General features: G+C 40.2%; 1 protein-coding gene across 1 annotated transcript; it reads right to left on the bottom strand.

Moving 5' to 3' along the window:
* Nucleotides 1-916: 916 nt before the first annotated feature.
* LOC111970148 (guanine nucleotide-binding protein G(I)/G(S)/G(T) subunit beta-1) lies at nt 917-18,997 on the bottom strand. The gene is made up of 11 exons (XM_023996688.2): nt 18,632-18,997; nt 6,854-6,962; nt 6,615-6,653; nt 6,228-6,334; nt 5,716-5,779; nt 5,356-5,518; nt 5,137-5,203; nt 4,782-4,983; nt 4,251-4,467; nt 1,787-1,902; nt 917-1,657 (listed from the first exon to the last, which is right to left on the bottom strand). The coding sequence occupies exons 2-10, from the start codon at nt 6,908-6,910 to the stop codon at nt 1,796-1,798; spliced, it is 1,023 nt and encodes a 340-aa protein (XP_023852456.1). The 5' UTR covers nt 6,911-6,962; nt 18,632-18,997; the 3' UTR covers nt 917-1,657; nt 1,787-1,795.
* Between the last annotated feature and the right edge of the window lie 7 nt (nt 18,998-19,004).

Here is a 19,004-nt window from a genome sequence, read left to right as displayed (position 1 = left end):
ACCAAGGCTGTTTACACAGGCAGCCCAATTCTGTTCTTTTTCCCCCACTTGGACTTCTGACCAATCAGATCAGCACGTGTCAATAATTGGGCAAAAGATCAGAATTGGACTGCCTGTGTACACGCAGGACAAAAGATTGAAATAAAATACAAAAATGTGAAAAGGGTGCAGAGCTCCATCTTATCAATGGAAGGAGAAAAGGAAATCCATCTCAATTGAATTGCAATTCATTTTTACTTGTGGCCACACACAAATACATCACATGTATTGTACATCACAGAAAGTGAAAAATGTCAACTATTAAAGAAAGTGCTTCTGTACAGTGGAGAATTTTTATTTCTGCCATTCAGATGTTATGACTTAAGACCAAGAAAACAAATGACAAAATGTTTAAGTATGGGCATACATCGAAGAACATGTTTGTTCCATTGGGTGTGAACATTTAAAGGAGGTTAATCAAAAACAAGGTTCACACAATCATTCTACTATGAATTATTTAAAAAATTGGCATTAGAACTGGTACGATATTTCACATGGAGTCTGCAGTCAATATGAAATCCATTCTTCACTTTCAATTACTCTGGTGCATAGCTTTGCCAGTGTAAGTACATATGCAGTGTGTAGCCAAAATAAAATAGTTAACAGGTTACACCTTATGAACAAGACAGATGGACTTGGATCTTTGCATCGTGGAAAGCAATTCTACAGCATGCACGCTTAAATTAACCCATGGCAGACAAAACAAACTGTAAAATTTCAGATAATTATTTTCAGACATTGATTTGTACATTTCATTCACAGAATAGCAACTGCCGTTTCAAGCACAGGAAAGGTGTCTGTTAGTCAGGCGGTCTTTCACTAAGTGGACACTTTAAAAAAAATCCCCATCTATTAAACTAAATCCAGCCCCAGCAATCACAAAACCCACCCTAAAACCCTATTCCCTACCCCACCCAAATAAGACAGAGTTAAGGGGTTAACTGAAATTAAATTACTCATGAACTCCTTTTGTATTGAAATTAGCATTCATCACAATTTATAGCATTTGCTTAGTTAACACAGTATTAGTTCAAGCACATTTTATTTTTGTGCAAAAAAAGCTGTGATGAAACAAAAATAGCTAGCATATAAATACATCATTGACGTTTTCTGAACGCAGCTCCTGTAATCTGGTGAATATTTTACTTTCATGCTTTCTGCATGTTTTATTTTGTCTCATCTTTCTTACATGATTAAATTGGATTAATATGACAAGCTTTATTTTAAAAGAAAACCTGACAAACGAAAGCAACTGAATAAAACAAAAACCAGAGAATAGAATTCTTTAAAAAAAGAAAGTTAAATAATTTGTACAATTATGCTCAAACATTTGCTTTCAAGACATACATTTGCATGGGATGATAGTGTTTTCTCATTCAAGGTAACATAAAAGGGTCCAAGAAGGAATGCACAAGTTTTTGATTTGATACCACAGGAAATCTTCTTTTTAACTAGGTGACAAACAATTGTGCTCTTCTTGTGTAGGAAAGGCATTGGTTTCCCTTAGTTTGTGGTGTCCAAGTCAGTTTAAAACGGTGTTGAAGAAGATGCTATGAAATTTAACATTCTCAAGTTGTTGTAATGGTCTTCCAGTCAACTTTGGAGTTCAAAATGACATCTGAAGAAGAAAAAGTAAGAATGAGTCGGGGTTCACTTATACTGAACAATGAACACACTGTATACAGCTGTTGTTCCAGAAGTAGCTAAAAAGGCTTAGCTTTACAGCAATACAAAAAGGGCAAAGCACCTTCAGGTTTCAATTCCAAATCTTGAGAAAACTGTCCCAGGATCCTGTTGCAACTGCCATGCCATCGTCGGTGACTCCCAGGCAGCTAACACGGTTGTCATGTCCAGCCAACACACCTAAAACAGAACCATAATATTAGTCTCAGGACTGTGCTGGGAATGATGCAATTTAATTTAGCTGACATTATAAATAAGTTAAAATGAGCTTGAAACATTTGTTGGGAGTTATTTTGAATTTCACATTTCCAGGACAGGTTGCATTTGACTAATACGTGTACAATATAAAACTTAGAAACATGCTTGGTGTGCAATAGTGTTGTCACGATACCAGAATTTMGACTTTAATACAGATAGCTTCCAGGTTTAGTATCACGATACTCAATACCAAGACAACAAAAAAAGGCACATTAGCCAAAGTCACAGGATGGCACTTGGAGACAAACGCAGCTACTGCTCTGTTCAATTGGGCATATTTATTTAACTAGGCAAGTCAGTTAAGAACAAATTCTTATTTACAATGATGGCCTATTCCTTCCTCCCCGTTAGGGAATTGAACCCCGGTCTCCCGCGTGACAAGCAGGGACACACACCACTATACTAAAGAGAAGGTGTCTTGAGTTCAATATTCAATTAGACATTTTGTTTGTCAACATTTTTCAGGGACAGCCATGTATGCATTAATGAATGTATCAATTATACAATCAATTTGACTTTGTTTTTACCAGTAACTACATAACGGTAGTCATTTATTTGAATGGTGAATCTCTATTGATAAACTTGGTAAATCAAGATGTAGCCTAGACGTATTCACAATACCGGTGAATGCATTTTCAATAGGAGTGTGTACGTGCATTGAGTTAAGCTTGTTTTGGCTGATTTCAGGGAGTGACAATCTGATTCTCTTCCATTTGAGTATTAGTGCCTTCAGAAAATATTCACACCCCTTGACTTTTTCCAAAAGTTGTGTTACAACCTGAATTTAAAATGGACTAAATTGAGATTGAGGTGTAGGCCAGTGACAATGTCAATGTCTCATCCTACACCTCAATGTCAAATTGGAATTATATTTGTAAAAATGTCTACAACTCAATTAAAAATGAAAAGCTTTCTACATGCTGTGTGGCATTATTTAAGTGTGTTAACTTCTGTGCAGCATGAGTGGGGAGCTGACATGATGCAGCCCAGACTCCCAGTGCAGCATGAGTGGGGAGCTGACATGATGCAGCCCAGACTCCCAGTGCGCATGAAGTGGGGAGCTACATGATTGATAGCAGCCCAGACTCCCAGTTGCAGCATGAGTGGGGAGCTAACATGATGCAGCCCAGCCTCCCAGACAGTGGAGTGGTTCCTCAGGACAGGCTAGCTAGCACTGAGTAAAGCTAGGCATACGTTAGACAACAAAAATATTGACATCGTGGAACAACTCATATTATGCAAATTGTCTGGATAATCTTTTCATCCTGTAGTCTGCTACCGGTGTGCTCACATTAAGACTTATCTTGACCCCGCCCTGTGTATTCTATATATGTTGTGGCGCCGTGGCATTTACCCCCCTACGCTGTGGCTGTAGCCAAGAATGAGCCGAGCAACAGAGGACGAGTTGCACAAGTCCAAATTCTGGCATGTCAGAAAAATAAAACCGGGACAGAAGATGCAGCTCAGGAGAGTGCAAGACTTATAATCACACTTCTTTCACCCGCTCACATTATGCGACCTACAACATCTTGAGCGGAGCATACAAATGACCTGCGATTCCAGAAATTCGAGATATGAAATCGTTGCAAAATCGCAGTTTAAGCTTCCCGAGTGGCGCAGTGGTTTAAGGCACTGCATTGCAGTGCTAGCTGTGCCACTGGAGATTCTGGGTTCGAGTCCAGGCTGTCGCAGCCGACCGCGACCGGGAGACCCATGGGGCAGCACACAATTGGCCCAGTGTCGTCCAAGTTAGGGGAGGTTTTGGCCGGCAGGGATGTCCTTGTCCCATCGCGCACTAGCGACTCCTGTGGCAGGCCAGACTTAGTGCACGCTGACACAGTCGCCAAGTGTACGGTGTTTCCTCCGACACATTGGTGCGTCTGGCTTCTGGGTTAAGTGGGCATTGTGTCAAGAAGCAGTGCGGCTTGGTTGGGTTTCGGAGGATGCACAGCTCTCAACCTTCGCCTCTCCCAAGTCCGTATGGGTGTTGCAGTGATGAGACAAGACTAACTACCAATTGGATACAACAAAATTGGGGAGATTTTTTTTTATTGCGGTTTAAAATCGTGTAATGTATGGCCAGCTTGACTGGACCAGGCAAGAGGCTCATGCTATAAAGGGGGCATTGGCTGATGCAGTACGTGACATTAAGAACCAATTATATAAAAACTTATAATACCGAACCGTTTTCATGTTGTAGTATCGAAAAAGTACAGAAGTTTTGGTATACCGTGTGACGAGACGTCTCTGGGGTGTTATCAGTGACTCACCAGCACGGTCAGCCTTCAGTGTGTCCCACACGTTGCAGTTGAAGTCGTCATATCCAGCTAGGAGGAGACGGCCACTCTTGGAGAAAGCAACAGAGGTGATGCCACAAATGATGTTGTCATGCGAGTAGCACATCAGCTCCTGGTCGGCACGAAGATCGAAGAGTCTGCAGGTGGCGTCGTCAGAGCCCGTACAAAAGGCATTGCCATTGGGGAAGAACTGTAAAGCACAGATTATACAGCAATTACTTACTGAGCAAATAACTGACTATATTTTAATTAAAATTTGTATCTCAAAGACAATTTTTTTCAATCAAACTGAATTGTGTAAATTGAGATTATATTTCATATTTCATTTGAGGACCACATTGGAAATAAGTGTTTTTACAGTGATGGGTCATCCTCTGGGTTTCTTGTACTTTTAAATACTGTTCTTCAAATGTACAAATTGTTTAACCTAAAATAAAGATTGATCAATGTAAAATGCCCTAATAGGCAATACGTGTGCATAGATATCTTTAAATATGCCCTTACACATATGGCATTGATGTCAGACTCATGCCCAGTGAAGGTCTGTCTGCACATGCCCTCTCTGACATCCCAGAGTTTGGCCGAGGCATCACAAGCACCTGAGACAAATAGCCTAGTGTCAGGAGCCAATGAGAGGCTCATGACATCACCACTGTGACCAGCAAATGTGGTTGTCTGCTGGCCAGTCTCAATATCCCAAAGGGCACTGTAAAAACAACATCTGGTTAAAACAAGAGGCATGAGTTTCTATACAAATTTAATTCACATTTAATACATTTTAGGAAAATGAACAATGTTGTAGTATTGGAAATAGACTGAGCAGCATCCTTACAAGACACTGAGTAATTCCTTTACTTACCAGGTGGTGTCTCCAGAGCTTGTAATAATCTGGTTGTCATCAACGAAGCGACAGCAGGACAGATAACCTGGAAATTAGATTTAATTTGTGCATTACAAAAAAAAAATCTGAAACCCAGAAATGTTCCCATAGTGTGTTTTAAGTAGCAGAAAATGTGAAAGATTTCATAAGAAAACAAATACAATAAAACATGCCAAACAGAAAATGTAGTCTCTCTACCCGTGTGTCCAGCGAGCTCCCGGCTCACACGTACATTCCCCTCACGTGTCTTCAGGTTGTAAATAGAGCAGATGTTGTCCAGACCTCCACAGGCCACGTAGTTTCCTGAAGGTGCATATGAGCAGGTCATGACCCAGGAAGAACGCAGGGGAATGGCATGGACCTGCAAGGAGTTGGTGGATAAAAAACATGAAACCTTTGCACACCTGAAGTAATGATCTCTTATTACAGGTGTGTAGGTGAATAAAAAAACTAAAGTAGAATGTTTGAAGGGACAGAATGCAATGCCTATAACTGCAATGGAAACGTTMTAGTCGTTCTCTAAACAGAGCTACGGAAGTTGAGCTACTGAAGTCTGACCTTGTTAGTGGTATAGCTGTCCCAAATTATGAGTTTACCATCTTGGGAAGCACTGACCAAGAGCCTGTGAGAAAGAGCAGAAACATAAGGTCATGGAATTACAGTTCCCGTTTAAGAAATTCTAACCAATTTAAAAAAAATCTAACTATAACTAGCTAAAATTCAATATGGAATAGAAAAGCAAACTAAAAGTAATTTATTAAGACTGCCTTGCCTTGTAACTTGGGGCCAAATCTAAGCAATGACAATCTAGCAACAACGCATGCTTAGTCATAACACCTACTTACATTTCCCACTATATCATGTGGAATCATATAATAACCAATTCATGCCAAGGGTGATACAATTATATACCATGCCAACTTTTACATTTGACAACTGGAATCATTCAACTATTTGTCATTGCAAAAACTCCAAAAAGCAAGCAAGTTTTTTTTGTTTGTAGTATAGACCAAATGGAAATTACCCTCCTAGCTTGTGAAAGACACTATAAAAATTACACTTGGGTTTACCTGGAATCAGTGCCCCAATGCATGGCATAGATCTTAGCCAAATGCCCCCTCAGTGTTCTTCTTGTGCGCATCTGAATACGGCCGACAGGATCAATATTGGCTGTGATCTGCAAAACACAGTTACATAAAGCCATCAATAGCAGATTGCATTGAATGTTTTGCATATCCCTAGTTAAAGATGTACTATGCAGAAATCACTCTGCAATTTTATGGTTGTTAAAATTGTAAGTTTGCCTAATTTCAGTTTATGACAAAACAAGCATCATTGCACCATATAAACAGCTGTTAAATATATTTTCCATAACCAAAAATATTGTATTTTCCTCTGTTTGAAGCTGCTGTACAAAATCGAAAGTACAAGACGCAAAAACAAAACTGAACTTTTACCTGTGATAGCGTGGCATCGGCACATGCTTTCCTGGCATCCTGCAAAAGTAAGACGACAATTAAACCATCACACAAATTTAACAACCAAACACTGTCAGAAYATTATGTAGCTTTATGACACTGTTGAGACTTGATTATGAGCGCAGAGACAATTCAATTATTTCTGAAATACGCAATTTCTCTAGGTTTTAAACAATTGCTCCTGCCCATTGATGGTAGATGGAGGGATAAACACTCACTCTGATCTGGTTTTTGAGCTGCTCAGCCTCCTGGCGTAACTGGTCCAGTTCACTCATTTTGCCCTGCTAGTAGGTCTGTCTCGCTCCAGCTGCTGGGACAGTCGTTAATCTGAAAGAGGAAGAAAGAAGAGCCTCAGTAATCAGGTTTCCAGCCAACCTTTAATGCGAATAAAGTACGTCGGCAAAAATATTAATTTACGACAGGCCTGGAGCAAATGTTGGTAAACATTCCAAATGTCGACAATACAAAATTAAGGTAGTCAAGGCGGGATCCTTAATTGTCGATAAAATGAATTATGAGAAATGGCGATGAAATGCCTTTATGCGCAAATATTGATATAATAACCATCAAATCGAAGTAAACTTGGGAGTCATGCCCCACTACGGTATGGTCCTCCCACTACGACTCAGGAAAGAATGCAGTTTTATTAGGCTACAGATTAAATAAATTATGAACTTCACAGGGTGTTGAAAGTGCATGCGGTATATGATGTTCCTTTCCAACAAATATCGAGGGTCTTATTCTGGAGACATGATCAATGCTTGGCGGCCTTTTGAAAAATGTATCTATTTTGTCCATAATCTCATCATGTAGGCTATCCTACCCGCACTGTACCTGCCAGCTAAAGCGCACGTGCCAAGACCAGAGTGGGCACATTCTCAATATAACGCAATTTAAAATTTTCCCAAAACCATCAGTAGAGWTCAAAATGCGATGGAAACCCATGAAAATCTGTTGCCAGAWTGCTTGTCACTCATACACATTATGTAACCAACTGATCATGTTTTCCCCTCGTTGAGCTGTGAAAGCATTGAAATGGCATAATTTAGACAAACAAAGCTAGATGTTCTGTTACAAAAGGCTGTTTGTTCCAGAAAACAAAACATACGACACATAAAACTCACCTGTCATTCAAGGATAGGCCTAACTCCTCGATCAGAACGACAGCGCCATTACATCAATACAGCGTAATAGATTCTGCAGTCAAACTTCTCATTGTGTACAGTGCATTCGGAAAGTATTTAGACTCCTTGACTTTTTCCACATTACAGCCTTATTCTATAATGGATTAAATAAAACAATTCTCAATCTACTCTCACACAATACCCCACCCATAACGACAACCCCAAAACAGGTTTTGAAATGTTTGCAAATTTATTAAAAATAAAAACCGAAAAAAATAAAGTATTTTACATAGGTATTCAGATCCTTTGCTATGAGAATTGAATTTGAGCTCAGATGCAGCCTGTTCCCATTTATCATTATTGAGACTTTTCTAAAACTAGACTGGAGTCCACCTGTGATAWYTRCAATRYATTGYARWTGATTGGGAAAGGCACAGAGAAAAAACCAAGCCATGAGGTCGAAGGGATTGTCCATAGAGCTGCAAGGCAGAATTGTGTCGAGGCACCGACCTGGGGAAGGGTACCGAAAATATCTGCCTCCTCAGACTGGGGCGAAGGTTCACCTTCCAACAGCACAACGACCCTAAGCAGACAGCKAAGACAACGCAGGAATGGCTTCGGGACAAGTCTCTGAATGTCCTTGAGTGGCCCWGCCAGAGCCCGSACTTGAACCCGAACGAACATCTCTGGAGAGACCTGAAAATACCTGTGCAGCGACACTCCCCAAACAACCTGACTGAGCTTGAGAGGATCTGTAGAGAAGAATGGGAGAAACAACCCAAATACAGGTATGCCAAGCTTGTAGGCTGTAAAGACTCYAGGCACAAAGTACTGAGTAAATGGTCTGAATACTTATGTAAAATGTAAAGTTTATAGTTTTAATACATTTGTAAAAATGTATAACCGGTTTCTGCTTTGTCATTATGAGGTATTGTGGGGAAAAATACTATTTAAAAATACTATTGATTACGTTCCCGAATGCACTGTATGTAATCCAACATTTAAGTGGAAATTTGTGCAACAAAACATTCACCCTTTTCTACTATTTCTGTCAAATTTACACATACAATTTGACGCATGCGTTGGATAAATCCAATGTATGCACCACACAAAACACACTGCAACGCAATGCTGCAAGGCAAATGCAGAATTCCATTGGAAATGAATGTACTTCTAATGTACCAACATGCAATGACGCTGTCAGTCTGATCGAGGTGCAAGTCTTTAGTAAAGAAATAGGCTAATGACACGTTAGCATAGATGGACATTGTCCTGTTCAAAGAACTCTCTCAACCAGAAAACGGATTTTCGGAACTAGTAACTACTTTCCTTCCACAGAGAAACGTTGTGCAGTCATTAAACGACAAAAATTGCATCAGGGGGAGAAGAAGGCTGTGACAACGTTGCTTTGGCTAGTGCAGGCCTACACTCTCATAGCCTACAGAACAGTACTTCTGTTGGCTTGGCCAGTAGAGCAGGCCCATACACTCATATCCTACATTAGAGCGCCTCTCCTGCCCTCACACAACTCTGCTACTGACTCACAGTCCTATCTTCTCACCTCAATGTCATAATCCTGAGACACACTTAATTTAGCCTCTCCTAACAAATCCTGTTGACATGACTGGCCAGATGATCTGAAAAACAGTCATCCTGCTGACATCCAGTCAGCCAGTCATCCTGCTGACCCCAATCCACTGGTTGATGCTCACTAGATCAGCCAACGGTGCTAAGTGATCAATAAACCATTTATAGCGATACAGGCTGATCTGATCACACTTGGCAACCTAAACACATAATTTAGCCCAAACAGCAGCCTAAAGCACCGATCTTCCTATTAGTCAAATAATACCGAACATGGTCAGAGAAAACAGAAGTCACTTTCAAAACACATTTGATTTATTTAACAGACGCTCTTATCCAGAGCAATTAGGCTTACGTGCCTTGCTCAAGGGGAGAGTTTTTTTTTTTTTTTTTTTACATAGTTGGCTCGGGGATTCTAACCAGAGACCTTTCGATTACTGGCCTTACGCTCTTAACTGCTAGGATAACATTCTATTGTGAAAATTTGAGAGATTATCCACACACCAGCATTGTGAAAGGTACCAGTAATACAGGAAACAGCCTTGACCTCACATTCGCAGAAGACTGGATTAGCACATTTGGATATGAATGAAACATAAGGATTATAATTAAAACCTTTGGTTTTAGCCCCAGTTCTTCTTCCTAGCTAACCCCATCACCGTACTTCACGTATTTCACTCTGTACGGTCAAAGTGTTTGAGTGCTAGACTGAGGATCTTCTCTAAACTGAGCAACTCACACTCAAGGTCCTCTGATAAAAATATCACTGTTAATACCATGARTACTTCCCATCCACATCCGTCCTTAAGACAGAGGGAAAAAAATTGTTGAATTAACCTTATAACATGAGAAAAGTGAGTAACAAAATCAGGAGGGAGACACTAGGACTAGACTTCAGTATAACACACTAATTACTGTGGCATCAGAATGTGGGACGTAGAATGACAACGTTAATCATGGAGAGGATAATATGTAATTAAACTAAAAATTCTGCACTGGCATTTGTTCAAACACCTAATTCATTGAGTTTGATMTTGAGTCTTGGTTGTAAGTTACTTGGAGTCAATGTAGGCACAATTCAGAAGATGCTCAAACCTAAACATAGGACTCAGTCACAGTTCATCCCTACACGACCTCAGGGTAAGAAAACAAAGAACAAATTCTGCAATGTGGGTGAACTAGATGCTCTCAGAGTCTGTCCATAATCCCTTACTGTAAGAAGTTCCTCTGCCCCTCATTTCTCCAAGCGCCTGATCGGAATCAGCTGACTGCATGATAAACAGGGAGTGGTGGCAAATAGCCTGGAGGTGTGGCTTACTGACTGCTCTGAGGTCTCTTGAGGGCAGCCGGAGTCTGCTGCTCAACATAAATGTTTTCATAATGTTTTTGTTTCCATGCAGGCATACAAATTCACCTTTCAGAGCAGGATCTCTCTCAGTAGTGTTCAGCATTATTTTAGTTTTACATTGATACAGTTTCCATATTTCAGATGTTTCTATTGCCTTTTCCAACCCCCCCCAAAAAATGGAAGAAATGGCAAACGTGCATAAAGATGGCAGAATTCAGATATAAAGTCATTGTTTAAGCACCATCCATCGAGTTTTTAAAACTACAGCACACGATATGGTTTGGTTTTCCAAATTGCCGGCGTCTTGAAGCTAAAATTGCGATCATGTATACTCTACTAATGGCTAGGGCTGTTGCGGTGACTGTATTATCGCCACACCGGCAGTCATGAGTGAAATTCTAAGTGACCATTGAGTCACGGTAATCTCCTCTCATGCACAAAAATTACATACCTTATCAAAACAGTATGCGCTTTTTTAAAACTCACCTCACTGATCAATTTGAAGAAAGAATTTCAACAACCGGTTGAAACTGAGTGGAAAACATGGTTGTTGTGGATGTTGTTTCACAGTTTACGCAAAGAAATGGACAGTGCTCTCTAAGGTGATGAATAATTCACACCCATATATATATATATATATATATATATATTAGTACCAGTCAAAAGTTTGGACACCTACTCATTCAAGGGTTTCTTTATTTTTTGTATTTTCTACATCGTAGAATAAGAGTTAAGACATCAAAACTATGAAAAAACACATGGAATCATGTAGKAACCAAAAAGTGTTTAACACATCAATATATTTTATATTGAAATTCTTCAAAGTAGCCACCCTTTGCCTTGATGACAGCTTTGCACACTCTTGGCATTCTCTCAACCAGCATTCTCTTCAACAGTATTGAAGGAGTTCCACATACGCAGAGCACTTCTTGGCTGCTTTTCCTTCACTCTGCGGTCCAACTCATCCCAAACCATCTCAATTGGGTTGAGGTCAGGTGATTGTGGAGGCCAGGTCATCTGATGCAGCACTCCATCACTCTCCTTCTTGGTCAAATAGCCCTTACACAGCCCGGAGATGTGTTTTGTCTCAGTGTCCTGTTGAAAACCAAATGACAGTCTCAAGTGCAATCCAGATGGGATGGCGTATCGCTGCAGAATGCTGTGGTAGCCATGCTGGTTAAGTGTGCCTAGAACCCTAAATAAATCAGTGTCACAAGCAAAACACCCCCACACCACACCACCTCCTCGCTTCACGGTGGGAACCACACATATGGAGAGCATCCGTTCACCTACTCTGCGTCTCACAAAGACCGCGGTTGGAACCAAAAATCTCAATTTGGACTCAGACCAAAAGGACAGATTTCCACCGGTTTAATGTGCATTGGTCGTATTTCTTGGCCCAAGCAAGTCTCTTCTTCTTATTGGTGTCTTTTAGTAGTGGTTTCTTTGCAGCAATTTGACCGTGAAGGCCTGATTCACGCATTCTCCTCTGAACAGTTGATGTTGAGATTTATTTGGGCTGTAATTTCTGAGGCTGGTAACACTAATGAAAATATATTAAGCATTCTAGTACAGTTAAACAGTTGAAACAAAGACACATGTTTATTTGTTCAGTTAGGAACAGATTGTTTAATAACTTTTAAATTAGAAAAATTACAAACCCACGAATGTACTTTATCACACAACAGATATTCACAGAAATATTTTAGCTGCCCCGCATTACAAAGGTGGTGAAGTTGTCAGTGTCCCTTCTTACTATCCAATCTTGACTGTATGGAGAAACTTAAAAATGCTTTGAAATAAATATTGGTTGAAACTAAAATGCAGTTAATCATTTTAGCTTTAACTGCGTGAAAAAATTACTGTCTCTAGGCTGTCAAACTGCACAACTTACTTTTAAAATGTGCTCAACTTACTTGACTAGTAAAATGCGAGCAAATTTACAACACATCTCATCTTTCATTTAAGAAATAAAACTGCTTTGTTTCAAATGTAATTAAAATCTTGACCTATACCATCCATGAATAAACAGAAAAGCCATTGGTATTAGTCAATTTTTTTTCAGTGACGAAATGGCTGTGTTACAATATGACTGCCCATTTACAATTTTAACAGTTGGGGGAGGTTTTTCTTCAAATAAGACCTGCTCGGCTTTGTCACAAGAGTAATTACTTTTTTGTCTACAATGTGTGAAGATGCACTGAAAAGGCACTCACTGTCCATACTAGTACAGGGAGCACCAAGATTCTGAATACAACATATTGCATTATTCTTGCATTCCAAAGGATCATTAGGAATAGATCAACATTGGCTAATGTTGGCCGATGTAGTAACAGAAAATGACAATACAAAGCGTCTCTCTCTAATGGAGACACACACTGACCAAAAAGTTATTCTTTTGTTGGCATCTACATGTCCCCATTACAAGTAAAACATAATCAAAACCTATTCACTTACTTGCTGTGCTGTTTCGTTGTTCATTTGTTTAGTCGTTTCATTCTCAACCAGGATTTCAGCATACATGTCAAGCAGTGAAGTTCCAGCTGTCTGTCTGTGGCCTCTTCTGTCGTGGGTCCTCTTCCTCTGTGCGCACTGTCACTGTGTCCATTTCCATCTTGTCCAGCTGTGTCTAACATTTCACAAACCCCGTTTCGTGTCTCCATCGAAGCGGTCCTTGTACCTAGCATCGAGCATGGTGGCGACATAGTAGAGGCTCAGAGAGAATGCCACAGAATCACTTGTTCACAGCCTCTAATAGAGTACGTTTGCAAGTTTTAACCCCACGGTCTGTGTTGGCAGTTTTGTTGAGCAGGCGTTTCAATGCCATGAGAGGGTATCACGTCTGCTGCAGACGCAGTTGATGAGCTTATTTCGCGAGTCAGTTGTTTGAATGGAGCTAGGAGTGTGTTCATGTCAATGAAAGTCCACTGGTTTGTACTGATTGTTGCAGGTAACTCAGTCGGCTGCGTACACGCCAAGCACTCGTTTTTGTTCCAGCAGGCTCTCCATGTAAAAAGTACTGTTCCATCTGGTGGAAACATCTTACTTAAGCCTTTTCATTTTCACTCCAAGCTGCTCCTGTACTGCTTGCAGGCGGATGTATGCTAGCTGCGAGTGTTTAAAATGAACAACTATCTTCCTACCTGTTTCCACTGTGTCAGATATGCTGCGTTGGGCCAAAACACCTTAATTCAGAGCCAGTTGCTGGCGATTCCGCATTCTTCCAAAGCCTTTGTCATGTTACGTGCATTAACACGTTCTTGGGGATTTTCCAAGTTTCAAACATGTTCTCAAATGCCATTGAAATGGCTGTAGTGGTATGAGAACCAGCACATTCTTGAGCTTGCAATACGGCTTTCCTCAGTACGAAATCCTTGTTGACCCACTGTGCTGTAAGACTTAGCATGCTCATGGGTCTGACATCGCTGGTCCAAATGTCAGTCATGAAGCTAATCTCAGTGACGCCCATAGCAAGTAGCTCACGAATGTGCGTTTCAACAATACTGTGTAACTCTGGTAGGGCAACATCTGAAAAAAAGCACTTACTTGGTAGTGTGTACCGGGGCTCGACCAGTCGGCAAAAGCCAACATCATCCACGACAGAGAATGGTTGATTGTCAAGGGCAATTAATCCATTAACGCCAAGATAATGGAATTTCGCCTTTGAGTTGTCTCGCTGAAATTCTATTTCAAATGACTGCTCGACTTGAACTTGTTTATTTGTTGGAAGTGCGCACTTCGTTTTTTTCTGGATTTGTTCTAAGTAGTCACTGAACATCTGGGGATGACGCATTATCAAATCAGCAATTAGGTTTGTGGTTTTGAAAGATTTCACTTTCTCCCCTCTGGAAATAATAGCAGCACAAACGTTGCATATGACCTTTTTGTTATCTTCCTTTGAAACTTAAAAACAGATCCACACAGCAGACATTGTGGGCTAGGTTAGGAATGCTGTGTTGCACGTGTAGCTCTGTATTTTGTGGCATTATTACGTCATCTACCTATGTTACAGGTATGCACGTCAGCTTTGACATTGGCGTTATACATAGACCCGATGCTGACATTTTTAGCTAATATCATCCGATTTCGATATGCTTACCGATATATTTTGCATCCCTAATGTATGTATGTATGTATGTATGTACACACACACAAACGAACCCAAGCTTGAAAAAAAGAAAAAAGATTTAAAAACGATTGTGCGTGTAGCATAGTCTACCGCATATTATGCACGGCAGAATTGTATTTATTTTTAAAACTTTGGTACATAATTGATCTTGCATAAATTAAACCAATTCTGAGTTGGCCTACAATTAGTGACTTTGTATTTGGTTTTAAATAGCCTGGTAATAGGGCATTTTTATCTTTTCATAATTAATAGGTTGACATTACCTTTAGGTACAGAATATGGAATATCTCGCCACCGTGCATTTCCATCTCCTCCCTGCATACCTTTCAAGCACGCAGAGAGAGGGGCTATCAACAGTTTAATGAAATATGTTTCATTGTGAAAACGTATTACTATCAATGATCCCAAACAGATTTCACTTGGTTTCCTAAATTAAGCACTGTGTAGCTGCAGGAACAGGGTTGGAGACCCCACGGTACAGAGTTTGGAAGAAATATCACCTGTGCTGCGGAGAGATCCTGCATGCTCCTCAAACAGCGGTTGATGTGTGGAATGAAATAACCAGAATAGCCTATCCAACATGAGTGAAAAACAAAACAGCAGAAAGTGTCCTACATTCGCTATTCGAGTACATACGGATGACATCTTTTTCTCCTGCCCCTGTTCCTGCACATTTGATAATGTGCAATTCTAGTAATATTAGTAAAGACAAGATTCAATTGAGAATAGTTTGATGGGTTAAAGTATAATCACTTGACGAGAGAACAGCGTTTGCAGCCTGAGGCAAGAAACAGAGCACAAGCTTTTTTTTGAGACTTTCTCAAATCATCAATAGCCTATAGTTGCATCATGCAGCCCATACATCTTTTGATATTCAAGGTATCCTAAATGTTTATTATTCACAACTAAAGTTGTCAAATTACTCTAAATCTAGCGTGTAGGACCTGTTTAAAAATGATCACTTTTACACTCAATATGCTTCTGAATGGGAAAATATCCAAGTTCAATTATATTAGTCTTACTATAAAATAATGGCACAGGACTTAAGAATATCTTGTCTGCTAAATAAACAAGCCTATGCATGGCACACTGCCAGAAACTGTAGGCCAACTCATTCTCTTCTGAAATACATTTTCTTCACATCATGTTTGTTTAGACCTGCCTAAAATAAATACATTGGTTTATGATGATGTAAATTCAACTGATCATTAGACTTGTAGATGTTTCAAAGGCGCGCAATAGTGGCTTGCTCAACGTATTTATGTTAATTAACGATAAATTACCATGAGACCGGCAGTCTTTTGCATGACAATACCTGGCTGACAAAATGTCATGACCACCACAGCCCTACCAATGGCCATACAAAAGAAGTGTAGCGGAGAGCAATATCAGTGCAACAAATGTCATATGGCTAAAGCTGGATCATAGAAAAGACCATAACCAGCACTATCACTGACCAAGCCTGTAATCCTAAAAGCTCAAATCCACAGACAGTAAATATTTAATCCAATCTATGCCCACTAACAGGAAAACAGCTGGCAAGAGCTCACACCGTAGTCGGAAATCAGTTTCCCACTCTGAAAAAAGCATGTCTGATTAGTCTCTACGACAACATGCTTACAAGTAGCCTTAAAGACATTGGCGACTACTACGTAGTTAACCCTTCCCGTAACTTCTAAACTTAACGCCTAGCTAACGTTAGCCACCTATTACTTCTTGCAAATTCGTAGCATATATTAACTGTAACTTGTAACATATATGAAATGGGTGAGGGACATCCACAAATTATACATACCGTACGAAACATAACATATATTAAATGAGTGTCTCTGATTTACGTACAGAATGATACAACATGCTGAGACCAGGTTGGATATTAAGCTTGAAACGCTCCTGTCCTGATGTAATTTGACTGCAGCGGGAAACGTTGTTGTGCTCAAATATAGTGGTACAAATAATTTGCTTGCATCCTATTAGCACTATTTGCATCCAATTTGAATGTCACCTGCAAATAAACTGATGAATCACTCTCCGTTGGGATTCAGATGTGGCTACAATATTTGTTTGAACAATTCAAGCTCATTGTAGATACAATGCTGCAAATGCAAGAACTCCCCCGCTCATCTCTTCCAGATGTCTGTCATTTACATAGAAAAACAAAATAGCTGGCTTGAAAGATGATGTAAAGGTTATGGTAGCTACCACTACCAAAACAGTTACACTGACCACCTAAGAAGCCTCAACCGATGGCATGCTAATTAATGTCTTGCATCGATGGAAACATGAGACTGAGGCAGGAAACGCCATCTTGTTCGCGGCCGCTGTTTATAGGCCTAGCTACTAGGGTTGAAGAAGCGAAGCTAACTAGACACGTAGATAGATTTACTTTCATGCTATGTCACGTGTGAAAATAATGTGCAATCCCAGTATTTAATACAACATGCGAAAAGGCCGAGATGTAGTTATATCTCAATTTACATTATCAGAATGTATGTCTCAACGATTTCTAACCACATAACCCTGCTCAATAGCAGTGACCTCAATTCTAGCTACTAGACAGCAGCCCAACTTCACTCTCCGACAACGGACGTCGGGGATTATCAGAAAGAGGGGGCAGACAAACAGAAAAGACCCACCCACCCAAAGGGAATATAACACACTGATCCAGCATTCCTATCGTTTCGCCCCCGTGCTAGGCGTGTGCTAAATTACTCCAGCAACTAGCTAAGGAGTTGGCTGGCTAGTGTTGGCGAAGAAAATCCAATTAATTACCTACTTAACTAGAAGTAGCCATGTCGTTAAAGCCATCAGTAGCCGTTTAATTTGATGTAAACCACAAGAGCCAAGTAAAGCAATTGTGCTACCGTTAAAGTGGGGGATATTTAAATGGTACAAATTGTTTATTTACCAGCTAGCAGTTAGCTAACGTTTGTGCTTTTTAACATCAATCCAGCTAACTTTAGTTAGCAAACTAGCTAACGTGAGTGTTTAACAGACATCTAGTTAACTAGCTAACGTTAACTGAATTTATAACTACGTTAGCTATCTGGGTTGTAGATTGGCAAAAGTGGTCATACTTGAGTACCAAAACGGCATATCTAACAATGCCCCAACTTATTTTAAACACATCCAATTATGAATAGTGCCCAAGATAAATGACTAGCAATGGACAAGTCAYATAACTAACGTTAGCTAGTTATCACTTGCATTTTAGGCCACAGTCGTCCATCTCAAAGATGTTAGCTACCCAGCTAACAAGTCCGCTTTTAATAAACAAGTTAAATATGGTTGTTTTGAATGCAGTTTAAATTAAAGGGGTATTGAGGCACGGTTAATATTTTTATGGAAAAATTAAGCTAGCTGGACAACATTGCTGTAGCTAACTAAACGCAGCGGTCTACCTCGGCTAGTTCGGTACCTAACCAAATTAGCTAGCTAACGTTAGTTGGTTAATGACTTGTCCAAGAAAGTGTTTGCTGTCCACTTCTCATGAATTGGACAAGGTCCAACCCGTCCCTTGCAAAATCAGGCAGGAAATATAGCTAGGTAGTTACCGTAGGTACGTTGACAATACATACGAGTATTTCAATATACATGCTGAAATTAGGATCGATATAGCCAGCCGAGTTAGTTATCTAACATTAGAACTAGTCTGCAGCAGCTGGAAAGTAGTTAAAGTTGTCTATGCCAACGTTACCCCACCCCGGACAGTAACGTAAACTAGCTAATCCAACGTTACCAAATCGGCCAACAATTACACAATCATTTTATTGCTTTCCAAATGTGCGACATTGCACCGTGACCGTCCTACCTTTTTCTCAGTTGGCGTTGGCTTGTGTTTATTTAGCATTGACTGGAAAATGTAACGGTGTAGTTATTCCTCCAATCCACGCATCAACGAACAGCTAGTTTACAAACTAGCTAGCTTTCAGAGGAGCAACCCTTTCCAAACGTAACCAGGCTGGCCAGTAAGCTTTTTCAACAACCTGGACCAACCGGGGGGGGGGGGGTAAAAAAATCACACCACTCCCTGCTGATGACGGGACACAGATCCCTGCTGCAAACTGACAATCTCAATAATCAATTTTCACTACTGTCTGTTCCCGATGTATATTTCATTTAGAAGCCACTTCCCCTTTGGCCGCCCTAAACTCTTTCTCGGTACTACTCAGTCACTACTTCAC

Source organism: Salvelinus sp. IW2-2015, linkage group LG1 (genome assembly GCF_002910315.2).
Source record: "Salvelinus sp. IW2-2015 linkage group LG1, ASM291031v2, whole genome shotgun sequence".
Lineage (NCBI taxonomy): Eukaryota > Metazoa > Chordata > Actinopteri > Salmoniformes > Salmonidae > Salvelinus > Salvelinus sp. IW2-2015.
This window is presented reverse-complemented; position numbering and strand designations above follow the sequence as displayed.

Coding starts and splice junctions, on each gene's coding strand:
- LOC111970148 (XM_023996688.2), bottom strand. CDS start 6,910: ATGAGTGAACTGGACCAGTTACGCCAGGAGGCTGAGCAGCTCAAAAAC. Junction 5,519..5,715: donor ACAGCTATACCACTAACAAG/GTCAGACTTCAG, acceptor AACTCCTTGCAG/GTCCATGCCATTCCCCTGCG. Junction 1,903..4,250: donor ACTGAAGGCTGACCGTGCTG/GTGAGTCACTGA, acceptor GTTCTGTTTTAG/GTGTGTTGGCTGGACATGAC.